General features: G+C 32.8%; 1 protein-coding gene across 5 annotated transcripts in view; it reads left to right on the top strand.

Moving 5' to 3' along the window:
• LOC114127529 (uncharacterized) overlaps positions 1-18,823 on the top strand; it is a 70,796-nt gene extending 51,973 nt beyond the window's left edge. For 4 of the 5 annotated variants that reach the window (XM_050208025.1, XM_050208023.1, XM_050208024.1 and 1 more), the window contains 7 exons: positions 1,549-2,937; positions 4,755-5,386; positions 7,709-7,871; positions 13,533-13,683; positions 13,871-14,015; positions 14,095-14,629; positions 14,749-18,823. In XM_050208025.1, the coding sequence (XP_050063982.1) occupies positions 1,549-2,937; positions 4,755-5,386; positions 7,709-7,871; positions 13,533-13,683; positions 13,871-14,015; positions 14,095-14,629; positions 14,749-17,832 (6,099 nt within the window). In that variant the 3' untranslated portion in view covers positions 17,833-18,823. Of the gene's footprint in view, positions 1-500; positions 540-1,548; positions 2,938-4,754; positions 5,387-7,708; positions 7,872-13,532; positions 13,684-13,870; positions 14,016-14,094; positions 14,630-14,748 lie in introns of those variants that run through there. The other variant, XM_050208026.1, reaches the window with a different exon arrangement.
• The last annotated feature ends 2,541 nt before the right edge of the window (positions 18,824-21,364 follow it).

Genomic DNA, 21,364 nt, shown 5'->3' with positions numbered 1-21,364 from the left:
GTAGCGCACTCGCAATTGATGGGAAATATTAGTATACATTATAAATATAATAAGCATTGTTACGAGTCAATATAGATGGTTCATCTTTAACCGGATATAGAGATCGTTGAACGTTAAACTTTGATTTTTCTATAAGCGGATCATTCCGATTTACTTACTTTTATACTAGATAGTATTGTTTGTCATGGTGAGTGTCGATTTCGTATGTACATAATACAGATGTTGACTTTGGTGTAAATTATTTTACGTTCTATGGCTAATATAATATATTGTATTGCGATATCGCTATGTAATCACAAGTGGACACAAACAATTAATACCTTTGCAGTCGTTTCTAAACGTAAGTGGCGATACCACCACTCATCAAATCTTATAATGACGAGACAAGTCTGAGGTCTTCGTTCGTTTCAGTTTTCTGTGTCTGGCAATTTAATATATACTTATATCTTAATTTTTAAATTATTTTTAAAGTAATTACATTTCGTCTCCTCCAGTGCACGCTCCTTGTAGTGGTTATGTGGCATGATGATTCACACTACGTATGTATAATTAAAATTAAATTAAATGTAATTTGACTAATTCTGAAATCGAACAATTTCTGTCGTTCTGGAAGTTAACCGTTTTCCTTAGTGAAGCTCAAATATTAGAGATTTTTCATAAGAAGAAAATATGTGTAATGGACATTTTTTTCACAATTTTAGTCATTGCGATATTCTATTGTTTATGTAGCGGCCTGTATAATGCGTATATACACACGTATATGGTATTATAACCAGTACACATCATTATTATATAAATTGCGATTGTAGGTTAAGAAAAATAGAATCTTTGGAGACTATTACTTTCGAATTGCCAATCTGGTGTATTATCTATATGGATTAACGTGTCCTAGGTTAAGTTAGATTGGCCCTAATTTTTATTTTTTTTTTATAATGCCGGCCTGCTACGTTTTTTTTATGGATGTCAAGCAAGCGTGTTATTATCGGAACAAATGTATTTGCATTTCAGTTCAAAAAAAAAAATATATTTTGGTTAGGTCATACATACTATGTACCTACCTATAGATATTTATTTCTAAAATATACTTATTATTTGGTTCATAGTTAGCTTAGTAGTGAGAATTAAACTTTAGAAAAATATATAACTTTTAATATATTATTAAATATGTCGCAAGCAAATTAAAAGAAAATAAGTGCTGTTATCACAAAAATGTATAGGTATACCAATTAGTATAATAGTATGTGTTATTTGCTGTTAGCCTATGAGATACTATTTTTATAAAATTATATGAAAAACAAATAGTTTTTTAAAGTTAATGGTTGTTAATTGGATGTATTAGACTTTTTCAATTTTCGATCGTATTTAGATATTCAAAAACTAGGTTGGTAGGTATAGGTAGGTTCGCCGACTGCAGACGATACTCGAATATCACATCAAAAGTTTCTGATAGGTACCATAACCTTATAAAGCATTACTTTATATTATGTAATTCGTGTAACATAAATAATCAATAAAGTCGTTAATGTAAATCGTTTATATTTTTTATAGATCGTCACGTACGAGACGACCAAAGAAGGCGGTATCGTCGAGATCATGACCGAGACAAAGAGCACCGCGCCGACGGTGACCGCCAGCAGCGGTGGTGGCTCGATGTCCAAGGTCACGGTGGCAAAGGTCGGAGGAACCAGCAGCACGTGCACCGTCGTGAAAAAGACAACGACCACAACGACGACCACCACCACTTCGTTGCCGCCAGCGCCAATAAAGGTGATTTCTGTGACTAGTCCGCCGGAGGGCGGCAACTTAAAGACCGCAGAGCAAAAGCCACGACGCAGGCCCATGCCCCAGCTCATACCGATCGTCGACCAGCAACTCCACCAACAACAGCAGCGGCGAGTACCGCCGATTATCCGCCTGCGTCCTCCGCAGGACAACACCGTGGTTAGCGCCGCCGCGGACGACTACTACAGCCTGACGCCGGGTCAGAGTGCTCTCAGCGATTTCGCGTCCATCATCGACGATGCGGATTGCGCGTCGGGCCCGTTCAACTCAACCGCCACCGGATTGGCCAACATCTCCTCTGCCGGCGGCGTCACCATCGCCTCCGGGACCGCGGCGGACCGGCGACCGAGCAGTGGCAGCACCGGCAGTAGCAGCACCACCTCGTCGCCAAAGAGCAAGACCGCTTCGTTTTTCGACAAACTCAAAGCCAAAGTGGACGAGACCGCGGACCTGACGTGTCAGGTGTGCCGTTACGAGTCCAAGTGTCTGTCGGAGTTCATGCGACATCAGCAGACTCACAGCGCCGACCCCGCGGCCAACGCTGCCATCACTGCGACCATGGACGGCCTCAAGACCGAGGATCATACCGCGGTGGCGGCGCGAGAGCGGACTCCTACGCCGCTACCGCCGCCGCCGGTGACGGCCGCCGAGCTCAAGTCGACCAGGTGTCAGCGGTGTCGAAAGCGGTGCAAGACCAGTACCGAACTGCTCGTGCACTTGGCCACTTGCCGAGGAACGACCGCCGTTTCCGCCCCGGTCGCAGCCATCGACAGCCCCCCAGACCAGTCCGCCGCGACGCCCGACGTCAAAGAAACCGTCAACGACGAAGACAACGAAACCCAACAGCATCCGATGGAGAACAAGATTTTCGTGTGGAACACCGCCGCGGTGACCGCGACTCCGCAGGGCGAAGATGACGACAACGGCGAGGACAACGAGGACGACGAACGCGATGAACGGGATTCCGTTAGTATGACGAAAGTCGCGATGCCGCCAATTATCGAACCACCGTCGGCGGACGGAGAACCGGACGATGAGTCGGAAAACGACACCAACGATACTCTCGACAATAATAATCCATCTGACCCTGACGTGTTAAAACATCAAGAACAACTGAAGCACGCGATCAGAAAGGAAGGGAAAATGTACAAAACTGTAAGTTTCTTTGTTATTATTTTACGCACATGTAATACGTATATTTTATATACATATAGGTATTATATTTATATAGTATATACTGCACTGTATCCATGGACCTATTCTGGTAATGTTAATAATTACCAATTACCATTTCGGTTGTAGGTACTATTCTAGCTTGATTTTAATCAGGCTATTTTTTTTATCAAAAAAATAATTTATTATATCATTATTTAGTTTTATATTTAACAATAATCTTTAAAACCCCGTTGAGACTAATCCTGCAGACCTAAATCTTTTGCTTATTAATTTTTTGTGAATTGTACGATTTCATTTTTTTAAAACAATATGTACCTACAATTTAGTAAATTTTATTTACCTAACATAATTGGTTCAATACTATAAAAAAGAAACACTATATTTAAGTGAATAAGAACTTAAAAGTATTACCCTTTATTATTTTGAACAATAATTTTACAATTGATATGTCGTATAGTCTAAATTAATTCTTAAAAATGAACTTTATAAATTCTATAATTTCTACAATAATATATATTTTTATTTTTATATATTATTTGTTAGATTTTAATAACTGTATGACAGTAATATTATAGTGAAATATTTTATAAAATTGATTTTAAATAAGCATGATAAATTTTCTATTAATCCTTAAATATTTACGTATTTGTATTTTACAATAATTTTAATTTTATTCTTAATTGCGATTAAATACATCTAATTTTTTTGAAATAAAATACTTTACTATATGTTATGTCAATTAAAATAATACAATATATTCCCGCAATCAAACTCGTATACAATACTATTTATATTGAGAGTTTGAAACTAATTTCCCTGTAGATATATCGTATAATAATTATGCATCTGTGAGCAATGCGACTTAAAGGTCAGATGTTATATATTCACTAATATAAATATCTTATTATGTTTAAAATTTAAATAATTTTTTAATTGTATTAATATGTCGACAATAAATTTAAAGTGTAGATAAACGTACTTATCTTATATCCGAAATCAAAGATAATTCAATGTTTTATTTAGAGAACATTTTGAAAAAATTGTGAACTTAGATATCCTATAATATACGTGTCATCTATATTAATTTAATTACATGTATAAATTGCGAGGTTTATTGACAATTTTAGGGTTTAAAACTTTAAACTTCGCACATCTTGTAATTTCAAACTTGTAACAACTCTCGAGGCTCTACTCGTAGATTGTACATTAGTACGCCCAATCTTTGATTTTGGAAATGTCTTGTTAGATTATCCCTCTACCGCAGCCATACTCAACCTGCGGCCCGCAAATAGTTTTTATGTGACCCAAAACGAACTCATTGAATTGATACAATTGTATAAATTTCAAAATCAATATTATAAATAACATGCAGCAACTAAAAATCTGATATATCCAAAAAAGTGAAAAAAATATCGCAATTATCAAAAATTACTCTACTTTAAAATAAATATTTAATTTTTTTATAATTAATTATCAAACCTTATACACAAAACATAAATAATGTGTTTTTAATTTTTTTTTTTTTTTGCCGAATCTCCTTTCAGTTCATTTCGATTTGCGGCCGTGTATAGTATTTTTAAATTATATTTCACGTGGCCCGAATAAAAAAAAAAAGCTCGACTATGGCTTCTCTACGGTATTAAATACTTATAATAATATGCTCGAAAGAGACCAAAGACTATTCTTACGCGCAATTTCGTGTAATCTGGATATAATGCTAACCCCTTCCCCACCCTTACTTATGCAGAAAATAACAAAATAAAAATATAATACCCCCATATATTATGCTAATGCAGGTGTTCAAGTGCCCACACTGCACGTTCTGGGCGGCCACCGCTTCGCGGTTCCACGTGCACATCGTCGGCCACCTGAACCGCAAGCCGTTCGAGTGTTCGTGCTGCGCGTACCGTTCGAACTGGCGCTGGGACATTACCAAACACATCCGGCTCAAGTCGGCGAGGAAGAGTGGCGCCGAGGAGTCGGTGCAGGCGGCGGCCAACTCGCACCAGGGCGCCAAGGTACTGATGACGGACGAGACGGGCCGCCGGAATTATAGCAAGTACAACCGTTACCTGACCGTAATGGAAATGGACATAGCGGACGGCGCGGACAAGGCGGCCGGTGGCGAGTGCGAGGACGGCAAGGGTGTCCGGAAGTCGGTTGGCGGAGGCATCGCCCGGAAGCGGCGGGCTCCCAGTTTTGTCCACGGTAACAAGTCGCCGAACAAGCAGTACCCGTCCCAGACGAGTAAGGCCGCGGCGATAGCGGGACAGTTGAAAAGGTTCAAAGCCGCGGCGATTCGGAACCAACAGCTGAACCAGCACATGACGCACAACAACGGGGCGGTGTCGACGCCCAATCCACCGTCGGCCGCCGGAGGCGACAACCGCAGCAAGACCGTTTGGAAGTGCAAAAAATGCTTCTTCAGGTAAATAAAATTACTATACGATATTATGATAAACGCAGCCATCTACGCGTGGATGCGGATTGACGATATTTCTATTTCACTGAGTGATATAAACAAAATAAATGCAAACAGGGCTGCCTTTAGTTTATTTTAAGCAATTTTTTTTCGACTTACGTCTTACGAGATTCTTGTTCAACTCTTATTATTACTATAGCCGCAGAAAGGGAGTGTATCTCGCCCCTCCCCCACCATACACGCGTACACAAATATACAACACAGTAAAAATTACAACACAAAAATAGATACAATAAGGGAAAAGTGCTAGCTAGCTAATATCGAAAATAAAATAAACATTAATTCGTATCATGGGTACAACAGATTTTATAAGATGAAAATATACACGTAAAGAGTGTCAGCTCACTATAATAATTTATTTTCTGCGTCTGTAACCCTTGCACCGCATTTAGTACATTTGCTTTCATCTATAAGTTAATCTTGTATTGCAAGTCGTGAGTGAGTTGATCTATTATCAATTAAAATCCACATCGTCTTTATACGTTGGATTTTTTATTACACCTACTTTAATTTTCCTGCGATTTGATGATCAATATATTTATAACTCATCATATTTTGTATACTATTACTGAATGTATGAAATTTAAATACCATAAAAAAAACACACGTACGGACGCAGATAATGTTCTTATCTTTAATTTTAATAACAGGTCAATTGAACTCAATTCATTTTAATATTAAAGCCAACAAAGTAAGATTGGTTAGTTTGACTTAATGCAAAATTGCTATGTTGCGTGTGGTTCGTAGAGTGAAAACTGATATCAATTTTATACATTTTTAATGACAAATACTGCGGTTATCCGTTGACTGTTAACTCTTTGTATTTGATATTTGTATATTTGATATTTAGTTCACATAAGCTGTGGTTATAGTTTGGTCGGTTTTAACAATGTTAACAATAACATTTTTTTTATCAATTTTAAATAATTTATATTTATACATGATATTAAAAAAAAAATGTATGTGATTATAATAACGATGTTATTTACTGTTAATTGAAACAAAGGGTTCGAGCTCATTATATAATACATTAAAAAATATCGTAAAAAAACATAAATAATTGTTTAATTGATTTACACCAAAACTATGTTTATAGGTACACGAAAAATTGCTTAATATGCCATCTAAACCCCATATATATATAATATATATATTATATATACAATTTTTTTAATTAATGTAAAATAAGTTATTGTAACTTTTATTCATCAATTAAAATATAAGTAAAAATTTTAAAAAAATTTTGAAAAAAATGATAAATTAATTATAGTAATATGCAGAAACAAAATTAATATGTTATAAAAATTTAATTGAGTAAGTAGACTTTGGATTTATTTATTTTTGCTTTTATTATTAATCTACAAACCTTCATATTTATATCTCAAAATTGTACTAATTTATTCAGTTAAAAATAGTGAAATTTACCGTAAAAATATCAAAAATAAATAACTTTAAAATTATAAAATATACGCTGCTTAAAATATAAAAAGTTGAAGTATTCAGAAATATGCAAATGCGTACAAATCTGAGCATTTAATTTATTAGCTAATATGGTATAGTTATTAAAAAAAAAAATTAAAAAAAAATAATAAAAATATTGTGCTTGTACCTAATCTAACTATACTTTGACGGGGTTTTAAAGTTAAAAACCGATTTTGATTCATTAACAAGTTTATATGTTCTAATTAAAACAATCTTTAACTATACTTATGTTGTACGTAATTCAAGAATTTAAATACTAAAATGTCTCCAATACTTGTTCGTATTTTACAGTTTTGTCCGGCATTGTCATTTTTAAAAAAAAAATTGAATGACATGAAAATATTGACCATCATATAATACATATTCATTGACATTTGACATGTGCTATAAATACGTACGAATAGCGGAATAGTGTATTGCCAAGTATAATAAGTACATCGATCATAAAATTCATACTGACAATAAAACTTTCAGATTAAACCACAACACTTAATATGTCAATTCACTTTTAATTTTTAATTTTAATTTTAATATTATATTTTACAAAATATGTAGAATCTTTTGAGTTAGCATTTTAAAAACCCTAAGGTTTCTATTTTTTTTGATTATTGAGTATTATTATTATTATATTGAGTATATTGAGTATTACCATTTTATATTTGTATTTTCTTCACCACCTCACGACCATTTAAAAAAATTCAAAAAATTTTAATACTATTTTAGTAAAATGTATTATGTTTTAAAATTGATTTTTTCATTTTCTTTTTCCATTGTTGCACATTACAGAGACTGTGATCGGCTTACCGTTTTGAACCATGTCAAGGCGCACTACAGAAGAGGAGAATTCAGCGGCAACTCCAGTGCCACCGGAATTAATTCATCGCAACACGATGACACAGCCACTACTGCCACTGACACGGTCAACACCGCAACCAACAATGAATTATATGTACGTACCTAACACTGATTAAAGTTTTTAAGAGAACACAGCACGCACTCATAAATTATTTGCGTGAAACCCGTTTTGTGCCAAAAATGACCACTTAGGTTATAGAGCCATATAGGTTTTCACCAAAGGTATAAAAGATGCAAAATAACTCAATATTTTTGTATTTTTATATTGTTTTATTAAATATACAACAACAATTATTTAATTTTGAAAAACATATAAATAACAAATTTTGAAACACGAATAACTTTTTTCTATTCATAAATATTAAATTGTGATGTTAAAAAAAAACAAAACGCGAAAACTCAACAAATATTGTCTTCTTTATCGTGTTTAAATTTAGAATCTTATATTTATAACTATTTATAACTTTATAAAGTGGTTTCTTTACATATGAAACAGTTTTTTGTGATTGTTGTATTACATAACAACTAATAACCAACAATGGTACCTGCTGAGTTCTGACATGAAACGACTCGGAAGTTATTTTAAATTAAAATGTTAATTGTATCTCAACATTTTAACAATAATTGCCGAGATTAAACTATCCTTTTTGTTATAAGTTTATCATAAACACATAGATGTATATATTCCATGAAACTCTATAGTCGTTATTATAAAATAAGGTATAAAAAAGGTATATAGGTAAGAAAAAAAATTATATCACACCCTGTTGTATATAATATATTAATCGAAATGAATTAAGCTACTTGTTAAACTCGGACTTCTTTAAATTATTTGGTCTCTTTCAAAAACTGAGATTGAACCTAGGCATAAATATTATAAGTTATAACTGTCTGAAATCATAATAGGTTAAAAAAAATTGCTGTTAACTACTTGTCTTGTAGTTATACCTTCTAAATGTTAACGATGTTTTTGTCACATTACTATATAGATAAAAAGGTTATCGCTGCATAATTCAAATCAATGTATAGTCGTTTTTGTTTTATTTATTATTATAAAATAATTGATATTATGTTTCAATGTTTTTATTAACGTAAAAATTCGCTACCTACTTTATCACTCAGATTTTTATCTTTTTGTATATGACCGATAATTAACATATCATTTGTGCTATAACTCATTTCAACTCAGCTTCTGAAATTGGATTTCAATGCATCATATTTTGAATTTCTTATATTCGCGAAAAATGGTTTTGGATAATACTAGAAAATAGTTAAAGAGAATAATATGGTTAAACAAAATAATTTCGTTTCTAGAGCATATTAATCTATTTAAATATACTATGTATAGGTACATTTATTTTTTTATTTATTTATTTTTTTTTTTTGAATAAAATTATAATTTTTTTTAAAAATCCAGTATGTTAATCTCTCGAAAATATTAATCTTTACAACTTTTTCAATATGTTATTTTACTCTAAGGTTACCCTGAAATCATTTCAAATTATTTTACGTGAATTAATTTTGTTTATGTTGTTATGTTGCGCGTGGTTCAGTGAAAACAATTACTGACATCCTCTTTTCATTTGACGATTGCTCGCAGATCTTAAAACATAATAACATAAGTTGGTTTGATGTAATCATATAAATTGATAATATTACTATAATTATTGTACTTAAAGTGAGCATACTATTTTGTATTTACTAATCAAAATGATACAATGACGTAATTGGACAATAACGATTATTAAGTTTAAACCCTGCTAACTCGATTATACATTAGAAACTAGTGCATATTGATTGTTATAGTAATAATTTTAGAAAATAATAACGAAACTTAAATGCATATTGTATGTGGTTGATCACCAATAAGAACGAACCTTATCAAAATTTGTTTAATTATATATAATGCCAAAAGACAGATATTATTATATAATGCGACGTGATAATAGCATAATCGATAACCCCTTGTCACGAAACAATTTATATGTACTTACTATATTTTTGATAGCTGTACTAGCTATAGTATAGCATTGTTTTTTAACATGACATCAAGACATAATTACACATATAGCTGATAGTACATCATTGAATAATAAATATAACAATACAATTATTTTATTTATTAGTCTTCAAATACTACTTACTAGTAAGTATGTAGTGCACGCGTGTCCGGTAATTTTTTCCAAAATTCCGTTGAATATACACCATACATGTCAAAATTTAAAAAAATGTGTGTCTCATGGCTCGAAACAAGTTTTTACCAATTTTAATTCTACTAATAGGTAGTTACTAATATTAAAGATAAGTGCACGTATGATTTACTTAAGGTAAATTTTTTTACTTGGTACTTATGAAATTCCACTCTATTCGGGTACGATTAGTCCGATGACGACACATTTATACCCTCGTTTCGGTAGTATTTTTAGCAGCGTTGCTTACTGTTTTGTGAGTAAATTTACGTCGATTTATTCGTTTTAACTTTGAGCGTGACTTCACCCAACTATTACACAAGCTTACCTTATTTCAATTCAATTCACAACCCCTAACGAATTATTTTTCATAGTTTTTTAATTTGACTTGTGTCTCTAACTTGATAGTCTATAATAGTCTATTATAGTCTATCTTTGATGGTCTATAATTGCAATAACTTTGCGTGTCACTCAACACACGACACACCCATTAATTATCATCATAACAAAAAGTTGTTTGGAAATGTATAATTTATAACTGTGGTAAACATATTTGACACTCTGATCCCTTGAACATACTCCAATGATAAGCGATCAATTTAAAGATACATATTAATATACGTTTATGTAGTATATTATAAATAATAATTAGGTATTTAAATTTTTCATCTGTGTCTCGATCATATATAAATATAATCATAAAAATCAGTCATAATGTAATGATTAGAAAGTAGTATTATAAATAAAACACTTTTGAATTTGATTGAAAATCATATTATTAACAATCGTTTTATATATTATAATGTTATAATATAATATTAAAAAAATCGCTTGATAATTAATATAAGTAGTTTTTCAATAGCTTTTAATCGAGATAGATTTTAAATAAACTATTAACTTCATTATCGTGTTAGCTAGTATGTGTTTTATCTCTGCACTTTCTCGACATTTAGCCATATCCTCTTCTGACATTTTCTGTTTGTAATACACTTATAATGTATGTGTACATAATTTTGTTGCTCGTCCGCACGATAAAATTATTTAGTTTATTTTTTCCGTGTACGTCCAAGATTTTAGATTTACTTGTCGGTTTTTTCACTTATAAACGCAGTTTTCTGCCGTTCTTTCACACCGTTGCTATGTCTGTATAATTTTTTCTGCATTATATTGTTTGTTTTTTTTATATACTCGTGTCTCGTACAACGACGGTAATAACTACTGTAACTATTAAAACCTACAGTAAGTCAACGAGTAGTGGTAATATATTATTCACATAATCTTTTGTTCGATTGTGCAGTCGAATTCCTAAAATTGTCGCAACTTTGAGTTTTTATAATAACATTGACGCTCGCAAAATTTACCAGAATTCAAATAACGTAAAAATACTTTTACCTACCTCATTGGCGTACGAGATAACATTTTATTAATCGGCATTATTTTTTATTTTTTCTTATTTTTAATCTACTACCTCGCGCATCATAAAAATCTTTTACTTATACTTTTATCTCTAAGCGAAACGATGATTGTATTAGTTTTAGGATAGTATACTTTATATCACGGTTAGAAGTTTCAATCTTAAACTTAAAGTTTAGTTTTTAGTGATAACTTTGAACCTAGTTGATTAAGTCAAAAGTATAAAATTTCCAAACTTTTCAAAATAAACAGAAAACCCAGAATATTAACGAAGTACAAATGTTTTACAATAAATAGGTTTTGTTATTTTGTTATAATTTGCAAAGGAATAACCGTAGAAATTTTTGTCTTTATTAATTATTTTTTCGATTTAGGCTGATACTTACAATTATTATAAAAGTCATTATGATTAAAAATATAAAAAAAAGTTCTCAATATTCTTAAAGCTATTAAAAATGTATTGTGATAATTTTATTGAAGCGTTTAAGAATTAATCGTTAGCTAAATTATAATAAATGCAAATCATTTTGTTATTGAAAAAGCATTACATTTTTAATTATAATACCTACAATTTGAACGTTTAATACAATTTTCCTTACTGGTCTTTTTTATTGAAATAAAAAAAAGTTTATTATAATAAGCCACATTCCTTTTTTATGAGTGTTTGAAAAACCTTTTTTTTTAATATAGGTAATTAGGATACTTATTTTGAAAATAACGATTTTTCATTAAACAATTTTTGTTATTTTGTTATACTTAATTCAAAAATACCAACTGTAAAAAATTGAAACATTCCACTTATATTTAAATAATTACCTACCTATCATTTTTAATGAAGTTTTTAAAATCTTTAAATTATTTTTAATCTTTTTAAACCTCATTTCACACAATTATGCGGTACGTCAGTATTATAGCTTATAAACTTATAAATTATAATCAAGGTTAATGACAATAATATACGATATAATGTTTTAATAACCGCCGTATAATATAATATGTATTATTTTTGGAAAAATTAATTTAATAGAATCTTTTATTGTACGCAATGCTTAATCGTTGAATTCAAGTTTATCATGTCTATTATAGCGGACTATTCAATAATACGAGGTACAAACAAACAATAACAACTATATAGTAGAACGACTTGTCTGGGTTTTTTAATATTATTAAATATACGAGTACAGTTTGTATTAGAAATATATAGCTAAAACTGTTGTTTTCAACGTAACTATTAATCCTGAAGTGTGAACACTTCATATATTACCTATATAATAGTGATTTAATGTTATTTATTTTTCGTTGTATATACTAAATATTCTTAATTTTACCTTTATGCATATGAATTGTTGTTTTTAAGCGTTTTAAATAATGATTAAGTTATTCATACCTCTCCAACTAAAAAAAAAAGAGATAATACTATAGGTGGGTTGTGGGTACATAAAAGAAAAATGTTTTTAATTTATTTCTATATCATTTTTAGTTATCATTTCATTTTAACCTTCCTTAATAATCGATAAAAAATATTTTTTTCTTTATAATGCAGACACAGGATGTTGAATAAGTTTGGAAATGGTCATTAGATTAATTTATTTAAACAGCAATATGATATAATTAATAAGGTTATTAAATATTTTACATTATAAATGTTACGCAGTGGCAGTATTATCTGTTATTGCTCCATGTAGGTATTGAAATAATAGTATACAATAATTAAGAGTTTCCAAACTTATTGAACACCAAACTTATTTGGTAATACATATCAAATATAAAATAATTCATGTATAATTATTATTTGAGTAAAAACCTGAGAATATGATACACTATTGATCCATTTATGTTTAATATATTTAGAAATATATTTTCATTTTATCAATCTACGTTTTTTTATTACTTATTATTGTTTATAAATCGGAACTTTTTATGAACAACTTAACATAATTACTTAACTTCTGCATAAATATTTTTTTTTAATTAAATACACGTGTAATAACATGATATCAATATACAACTCAATGTTTACCAATGTTATGGGATGTTATGTGTGTACTAATCATTTATGTATTTATAACGAATTTTCTATTACGATTACCTGTTGTTGACTAGAGTGTCACATTTTATTTAATTAATAATTAATCCTGTTGCATTTTATTTAGGTTCAAACAAAAAAATCGGCAAATATAAAAGAAACGTCAGAACAAAATTCACCAACTACTGACCGCAGGAAAACAAAAACTCCCACAACCGGGACCACATCCGACACTTTGTTGTTGTTGTCCACCAACCCTAAGTCGTTAATGCTTTATGGTAAGTATTATTTTTATTTATGTACCTATCTCTTTTTATTGGGATGAATTAAAAATATTAATTTAATTATTATATTTTTTAAGCTTTAATCTGGGGTTTTGATTCAGAAAATTTAAGTTACACATAATGATTGCAAATTGCAATTTATAAAAGTAAATAAAATATTATAATTTTTTTTTCTTTATAGATGACGAAAACTTTCTGTCTTGTCCGCTCTGTGACGTGACAGCTCCTAGCCCGGGCCAATTGAAAGAACATATGCAGAGCACCCATATCCCGGAAGAAACTAAGTATAGGTGTGAGTACTGTCCGTTTTGGTCAGAAGAAAAAAAGTAAGTTATTTTCAGTTTGAAAATTAAAATTCCGTTACCCTTCTTAAGTAAATATTAATGTTATAAATGTTTATTATAGAGCTATGCTAGATCACATGATGTTTGCGCACGAAATGGACGATGGTAGTGTCAATACTGATGTTAATGCTACCGATGCAAATTACGGGACGGAGCAACGAGACGAATCAGCTTCAAATTCAATAAACTATTATGACGAGGAGGAAATGCAAGCAATCGATGAAAACGGCAGTGACGACGCGACAGCTAATACAATTTTTGACAACGGTAGTGATGACACGAACGCCACAACTAATATGGAAGTGTTATTCGATACCAGTGACGAAAATATCGTCGTGGTCGAGACGGTAGAGTGTAAACCTGATTTTGTTGATAATGGTAGAGGATCAACAATTGAAACATCATCGACACCGAGCAAGAGCTCTGAGAAAAGCAATTATAGTAATACTGCTGCTGATGAAAAAATAAACGACAGTATGATTAGTGGCGATTACGATGGAGTTGAAGAACGGGATGAAGACGAGCAAGTGGAGGATGAGGAAATAATAGTTACAGCAGAAGAAGTAACTGAACCTACATCAGTTAATACCATCAAAGTAAGTTTAATTCTTTACTCTCTCCTCCCACTAAACAAGTTAATAAATAATAAATGTATTGAATATATTTATATTGTAAATCGTATTGTATTTATAATAAAATATTTTTGAAATTTCAGGCCACTCTCACACCTATTGCGTCAGCAGCATCGAAAGGAGGTGCCATAACTATATCCGGCAAAGAAATTGAAGTGTTTGAATGCAACGAATGTTGGTACTATTCGACCAATAAAAGAGACTTACTAGCGCATAAACAGCTCCACGTCGATCGAGGTGCGCTATTTCATTGTACAGAATGCGTGTTCAACGTCACTAAATCAGCTATTTTGTACCATCATTATCGACACGGACACGTGATCGAAGAACCAGAGCTTCGATTTCCAGAAGATTCCATTGTTGGAGCTGGGCAAAGAGACATGAATGCAAAAAATTCCAAAAACAAATTAGATAATAAAACAACTAATCCAACGGATGTGGATGAAACTACCGGTCCGGCTATGGTATGGCATTATAGTAAAGAAAACATCCCACCTTTTACGAAAGTATTTAAGTGTCGGTACTGCCCTCACACTAATCGCCGGAGACACAACACGGTTGATCACGAACGGATGCACTCAGATCATCCAGAACATCAGCATCACAGACAAATGCAACAGCGTTTATCAGGTTGTTCAGTTCCACCATCTCCCTTACATCCGTGCAAACGATGTACTTATGTGTGCAACAACGCGGGTGTCTTGGCATCACATGTCAAGGTACACTCAACGAGTTATCGCTGCACAACAGTGGGCTTTTACGATATTAGCACCGTAGACTCTAGTCAGATGCGGGCTCTTGAATACGTAATGGAGCTAGAACGAAGCTTAATGTTAGACAAGAACACTGCCATTAACAGTGGTTTATCACTTTCCGGCAATGAAGTATTATCCGATTCGTCCAGTGATAATGAAAGCCCTGAAGACATTACAAAGTACACAGAAATTGATGAACCTGAGCTTAAATTCTGTCCGTATTGCCCGGCTCGATACTTTTTCCGTGGTGACCTCCAATTCCACATCCGGTTCCACAAGTTCCGAGGTTGGAAAAATTCGTGCGACTCTTGTTCATTTGTAGCTCGAGCCAGAAGCCACGTAGAAGAGCACGAGGCCGTGCACAGTGATGAATATGAACAGCGTACTACCGAACTGCTCGCTTCAGGATATCCAGTTAACCCTAAATATCCACGACCTTCCGAGTACCCAGCATCGGTGAGTGACGACCTACCTCAGCTTCAAAGACGACCAGGGTCTCCGCCCCAATTACTAAATTACAAACATTCAAAAACACACTCAACCGAGCCTGACAGCCAACGTCAAAGGCGAACAAAACGTGTGCGCAATTCCGAGCCCAACGTCGCTACTATTGAGCAACCGCCGTCCACCGATGACAACGGTAAACGACGACGTCGTTCTATGACAGTTGGCGTTGGTATGAAATCCGCTAATGCAAAGCCACCACCACCAGCATTACTACCCGTATCTAAAACCACCAGTTCAAAGTCACCGCCGCCACCATTGCTACCAGTGCCCAAGGCCACGGTGGCTACTGAAATAAAATCTACCAGTAGTGCCGCTGTTCAACCCGATGATCATGAGTCCACCACTGATGCCACCGTTAAGTCAGTGAAGCCTACCAAACCAAGTTACATACGGCAGTTTATGTGTACCATGTGTCCCGGTAAATTTTTCAAATCTACAGCTTTGCAGTACCACAAAACGTTACATGGTGGCCCGGGGCGTCACCGATGCAGGTGTTGTGATTACGCGGTGAGCACTTATGGTAATTTGGTTCGGCATGAAGCCGTACACCGAGACCTGCCTGCCAGAGAAAAAGTTAAAACTAAGACATCGAAGAAATTGAAAGCTTTGAAAAAATTGAAAGCTAAAGGTAAAAAAATTCCGTTGCCTGTGAATTTATCAACGCCAACATCAGATTCGCAGGCGCAACCATCAGACGCAACTGATGACGAAGACTTTCAGATCGATCCCGAGTTCGGATCTATCATGTTAGGCAACCCGTCTTTCTATTATCCGACCACTGTAAAAAATGGTGTTATCCGATCCAAGCGATACAAATGCCCAAAATGTCCATCAGCTTTCGACAAGCGTGACCAGTACGCCGTACATCTGACCTTGCACGGGGCTCAGGATAAGTACCAATGTGATAAATGTGACTACGCGGTGCGATACACGGCCAATTACGTGCAACACCAACGGAAGCACGCGCGAGATGCCGAGATCCGAAAGAACCACGAACAGGCGGCCGACAGAGCGAAAATGATCAAGGAACAGGAAGAAGCTGCCAACGTTCAACGGATCCGTAAGCGACCGACCGCAGAAGAACGGAAGCCACAGCGTGCGACCAAACTGGTGCTACCACCTGTGATTAAACTACAGCCACGGGACACGACTTTCACAAACGAGATATCGGACCAGCAGACTGCATATGAGCTGAACGCCGCCTATGGGGCCACCGGAAACTTGGTCGGCGAGACGATCACGTCCCTGTTCCGGTGCGCACACTGTCCGTTCGAGTGCGACATCCGATCACAGCTGGACCGTCACACCACGCACCACTTCGCGGCTGTGAACTCGTCGGGAGCTGCGTCTAAACGGTCATGGAAGCGGTCGTGCAGATTCTGCACATATCGCACTCATGGCGAAGTCGACCTGGCCGAGCACACCCGCGTTCACTTCTTAAGATCGACCGGTGAACCAGTATCCAATAACGAAGAATACTCGACTGACGAAACTGCCACTGTATCCACGGATGTTGATGATCACGTCGAATTCCACGGCAAGCGTGTTGTGTACAGCCAGCGAAAGCACAGTAACAACGACCCAGTCGCTGTGACAGAAAACCTAGACGAAAAAGACATCGAACCGTTTTTCGTGTTTAAAGACTGTGGTGACGTCCGTTACCGTACCAGCGAGCCCGTGATCGGCAAGACGGCCGCTGCCATCGTTAGATCCCGTAAAAGGTTCAGTCCCGACTTTCCAGCGCCGCAGATGGCCATCGATTACAACGACAACCGTACCGGAGACGCCCCTAAACCACCATCGGCTGCATTCGTGCGATTCTTCGACAACGGCACCCGGCTCGAGTTCCTGGACGATGATCCCGTCGAGCCACCCGCAGGCAAAAGAAGAAGGAGTAAAAAGTAGTGGCAGGGCCCGTTAATCGTCTAAACCAATTAATAATCCTTCGTTTAGTGTCCACTCGGCGTTCGTTTTTCGTACGTCACTAGAAAATATTTTCGTTTTTTAGGGCACAAAATCCTATAATATAACCATACGTCGTCTATTGTGATTGACACGTTTTACGTTCTATACTAGTATTGTGTAGATTATAATTTTTAGTTTTACCTTTTTATTTTACTTTGTTTACTCTTATGACCACGTTTTTTTCTATTGGACCCACTTTTATTAACCTAACTCAGATTATTACTTATAATTTTTGATGTAAAATATATTTTTTTATGTATAAATTAGACATTGTGGTGTATCTTTACGTTGTCCCTGTGTTTGAGTTTCTATTTACACCCATTGGATTTCATTACTACGTTCTGCCCCTCCCCCACCAATTTATTTATTATTATATTCTAATTGTATATATTATTGAATTTAACTTTTCATTTTTATTATAGTTTTAACTAGTATAATTTTTAAGTAGTAATGTATCGTTGTTATATAATATTTATCGTAGACACTTGTATCGCGTTTGGACCAATATGATATTAATTTATGTCATCATCCTACCTAGCTCATAATGAGAGCAGAAAAGTCATAGGTATCCAAGTAGTCTTGTTATTATTATTATATTATATTTTAGTGTTTAACACACAAATCACACTATATAGCGACTATATTATGTATTTTTTAGGTAATATTAAACATTTAATTTTGAGTATTTTCTTTGTTTTTTTTTCTTCACTTTATATTGTATAAATGACGATTATTTAGACGATCGCCTATGATGTTTTGTCTAATGCGCTGCACGTGTACCTAAACCGCAAAAGTGATATCGCCCACTGAAAACGCGCATTTTATTTATCATCGGTTTATCAAACAATTAAACTATGTGTATGTATTTATGAAATGTATTTATTTTAATTATTTATGTGACAACGACGAATAAAAGGGATTAATGTATTAATACAGCATTTGAATTTTTTTATTTTTAATAGTTTTCAATATGTGATTGATTCAATGACTACAACTTCTATGACTACTGTAGCCTATTATGTATTTTAATATAAAATATAATGATTTTCATTGACTTACTATAGTAAATAGTCAAGAAATAAAAATTTATTTTAGTGTTTAAACAGTTTAAAGTATTAAATTTAATCAATACCACTGTATCATGGTCACTTAAAAACAATCGAGGAAGTCACCAGATATATTAATTATTGATTTGGTGATTTTAAAATTTTCGTCAAATATTTAGATTATTAATTTCATTATATGATAAAATGTTCTTAATATTTTAACTATTTTTGAGCTATTTATAAACATAACCAGTCATCATTTTTTTTTTATAATTATAAGCTGGGTCAAAATTCTTGAAATTGAACAAAAGATCCCATGTAAGTAGTACTATATAAAAATGCTGAAATAAATGCCTACCTATATTTTTAAATGTATTTGAAATTCAAATTTTTTATCAACATTTTATAAAATTGGCTAGAATAATGAAGTAAACAAACTGGAAGTATTTTAAAATAAATAATTATTATTGATGAATTAAAAAAACATATCCTAAAATATATTCAGTAATAATATAAATTGATACACCATATTCTTTCAGAATCGATTTTCATAATAACATTATATTATTGTATTCAAATTTAATATTTCCATTGCAGTGACCCACTTGACACCTAGTGGTAAGTACGTAGAAGGACGGTAAGCACTTGTCACCTTTTTTATTTCTATAGTTTATTGTGTTTTGAAAATATGTGTATATAATTTAATTTTATAATTTTTAATTTTTTTAAAAAGTAGGCAAGTAAGTACATAACTATAGACTGATTTACAAAAAGAATTACTGAGAAAGAATTTGTGAGTGTGTACCTTTATGGCTTTATGCTATATATATGTTAGATGTTTGTTAAAACTTAAAATAGTAGAATAATATAATTCAAATACCTATAGGTAAGTGATTGGTTTTTTACAAAACAATTTTACGTTTAAAATTAATTTTAGTGTTAAGTTGATTTATAAAACAGCGGTTTGATGCCAGTCTTACATAAGTTAATCTGTTAATTTTTTTATTTAAATAACCATCAAAAATTGTTGTTACTTACTTTTTTTAATTTCATAATTTTAATTTTTGCTTATTTTATTATTTTAACCATATCTTATTACAATGAGTTCCGCATAATGTGATCACTTTGGTGCAAGTCGTTTTGATTCTATTAACTGGTTGCGGTTCTCTAAAAGATTTACAATATTACACAAAGGTACGATTTGGTTTGGTTTGATTTTTGATTCTAATAAACGGTTGATTCTATAAACCAGTGATGACATTAAGCGGAACTCATAAGAATCAGTTTGTATTTTCAAATTTAATATATGGGAAAATAAAATATATTATATAGATGTGTTTTGATGAATTGCGTGTAAGTTTCGAATGGAACGATTCACAACTGTTAGTTGTTCGTTCCGAAAAAATTAATCTGAATCGATAAGTAAAAAAAATGTCGGAATTATAAAGAAGCGTAATCGATTGATATCTTAAATGTATAAAGGTCATTTCGACGCAATTAACATGCGCCGTCTAGTGTGCTCCTGTAATGGACGGGACATTTTTCGGCCAATATGGACCTTTTCAGACATTCTGTAATGTCCGTGAATAACCAGTAACACTATTTGGGCGTAAATTAATAGGCCCAAAATGACCTTTTACCTGGAAGAAATCTATCGATTGCGTCGCGTATCAACTACGACAATTTTTTAATTTATTGATTCCGTCATACATTTATACGGGAAAGGAAAAGGTTCATTTAGTCCAAAAACGGTGCCGCCCACTATAATGGATGTGTTAAATTTGAATTCAATGATACCTTCATGGATGAATACATCATTGTTTAAAAAAAAATGATTTCGACGATCTATATCAGTCTACTAAAGTAGTTTACCTATTTTATTCGTTATTTTGTAAGTTGATTTAATTTGTTCCGAAAATATTGCATTTATTTAATTATTAATATATAAGTACCAAAATATATTATTGTTAATAATTATTAACTTATCAGTTAATAATACCTTACTTTAAATATGCCTATTATAAAACAGTGTAAATAAGTTCATATAGTATAATAGTATAAATAGATAATATCTTAAATTTAAATCTATGTATATAAATATATTTAAAAATTAAAACATTAATTTTATAACAATATTGAATATAGTAAAATTTTTAAAATTTTTATGAAATCCCGTAACGATATCGATTTTAAATATTTTTTATTATTCAAAATTCAAAAAGTCTAAGCCATAGATACCTACTTGAAACCTTTACCAATTATTTAGATTGGCGTTTTCTTTACATAATTTAATTTTCAAAATATTTTGCTTATGTTAAGACTACCTATTTGAATTTGAAATATTAGTTTTTATTTAGTTGTCTTTTTATAAACATAGATAAAAAATTTTTGACTAGGTCAAAATACTGAAAAATTGAATACAAATG

The sequence above is a fragment of the Aphis gossypii genome, chromosome X (assembly GCF_020184175.1).
Source record: "Aphis gossypii isolate Hap1 chromosome X, ASM2018417v2, whole genome shotgun sequence".
Taxonomy (NCBI): domain Eukaryota; kingdom Metazoa; phylum Arthropoda; class Insecta; order Hemiptera; family Aphididae; genus Aphis; species Aphis gossypii.
This window is presented reverse-complemented; position numbering and strand designations above follow the sequence as displayed.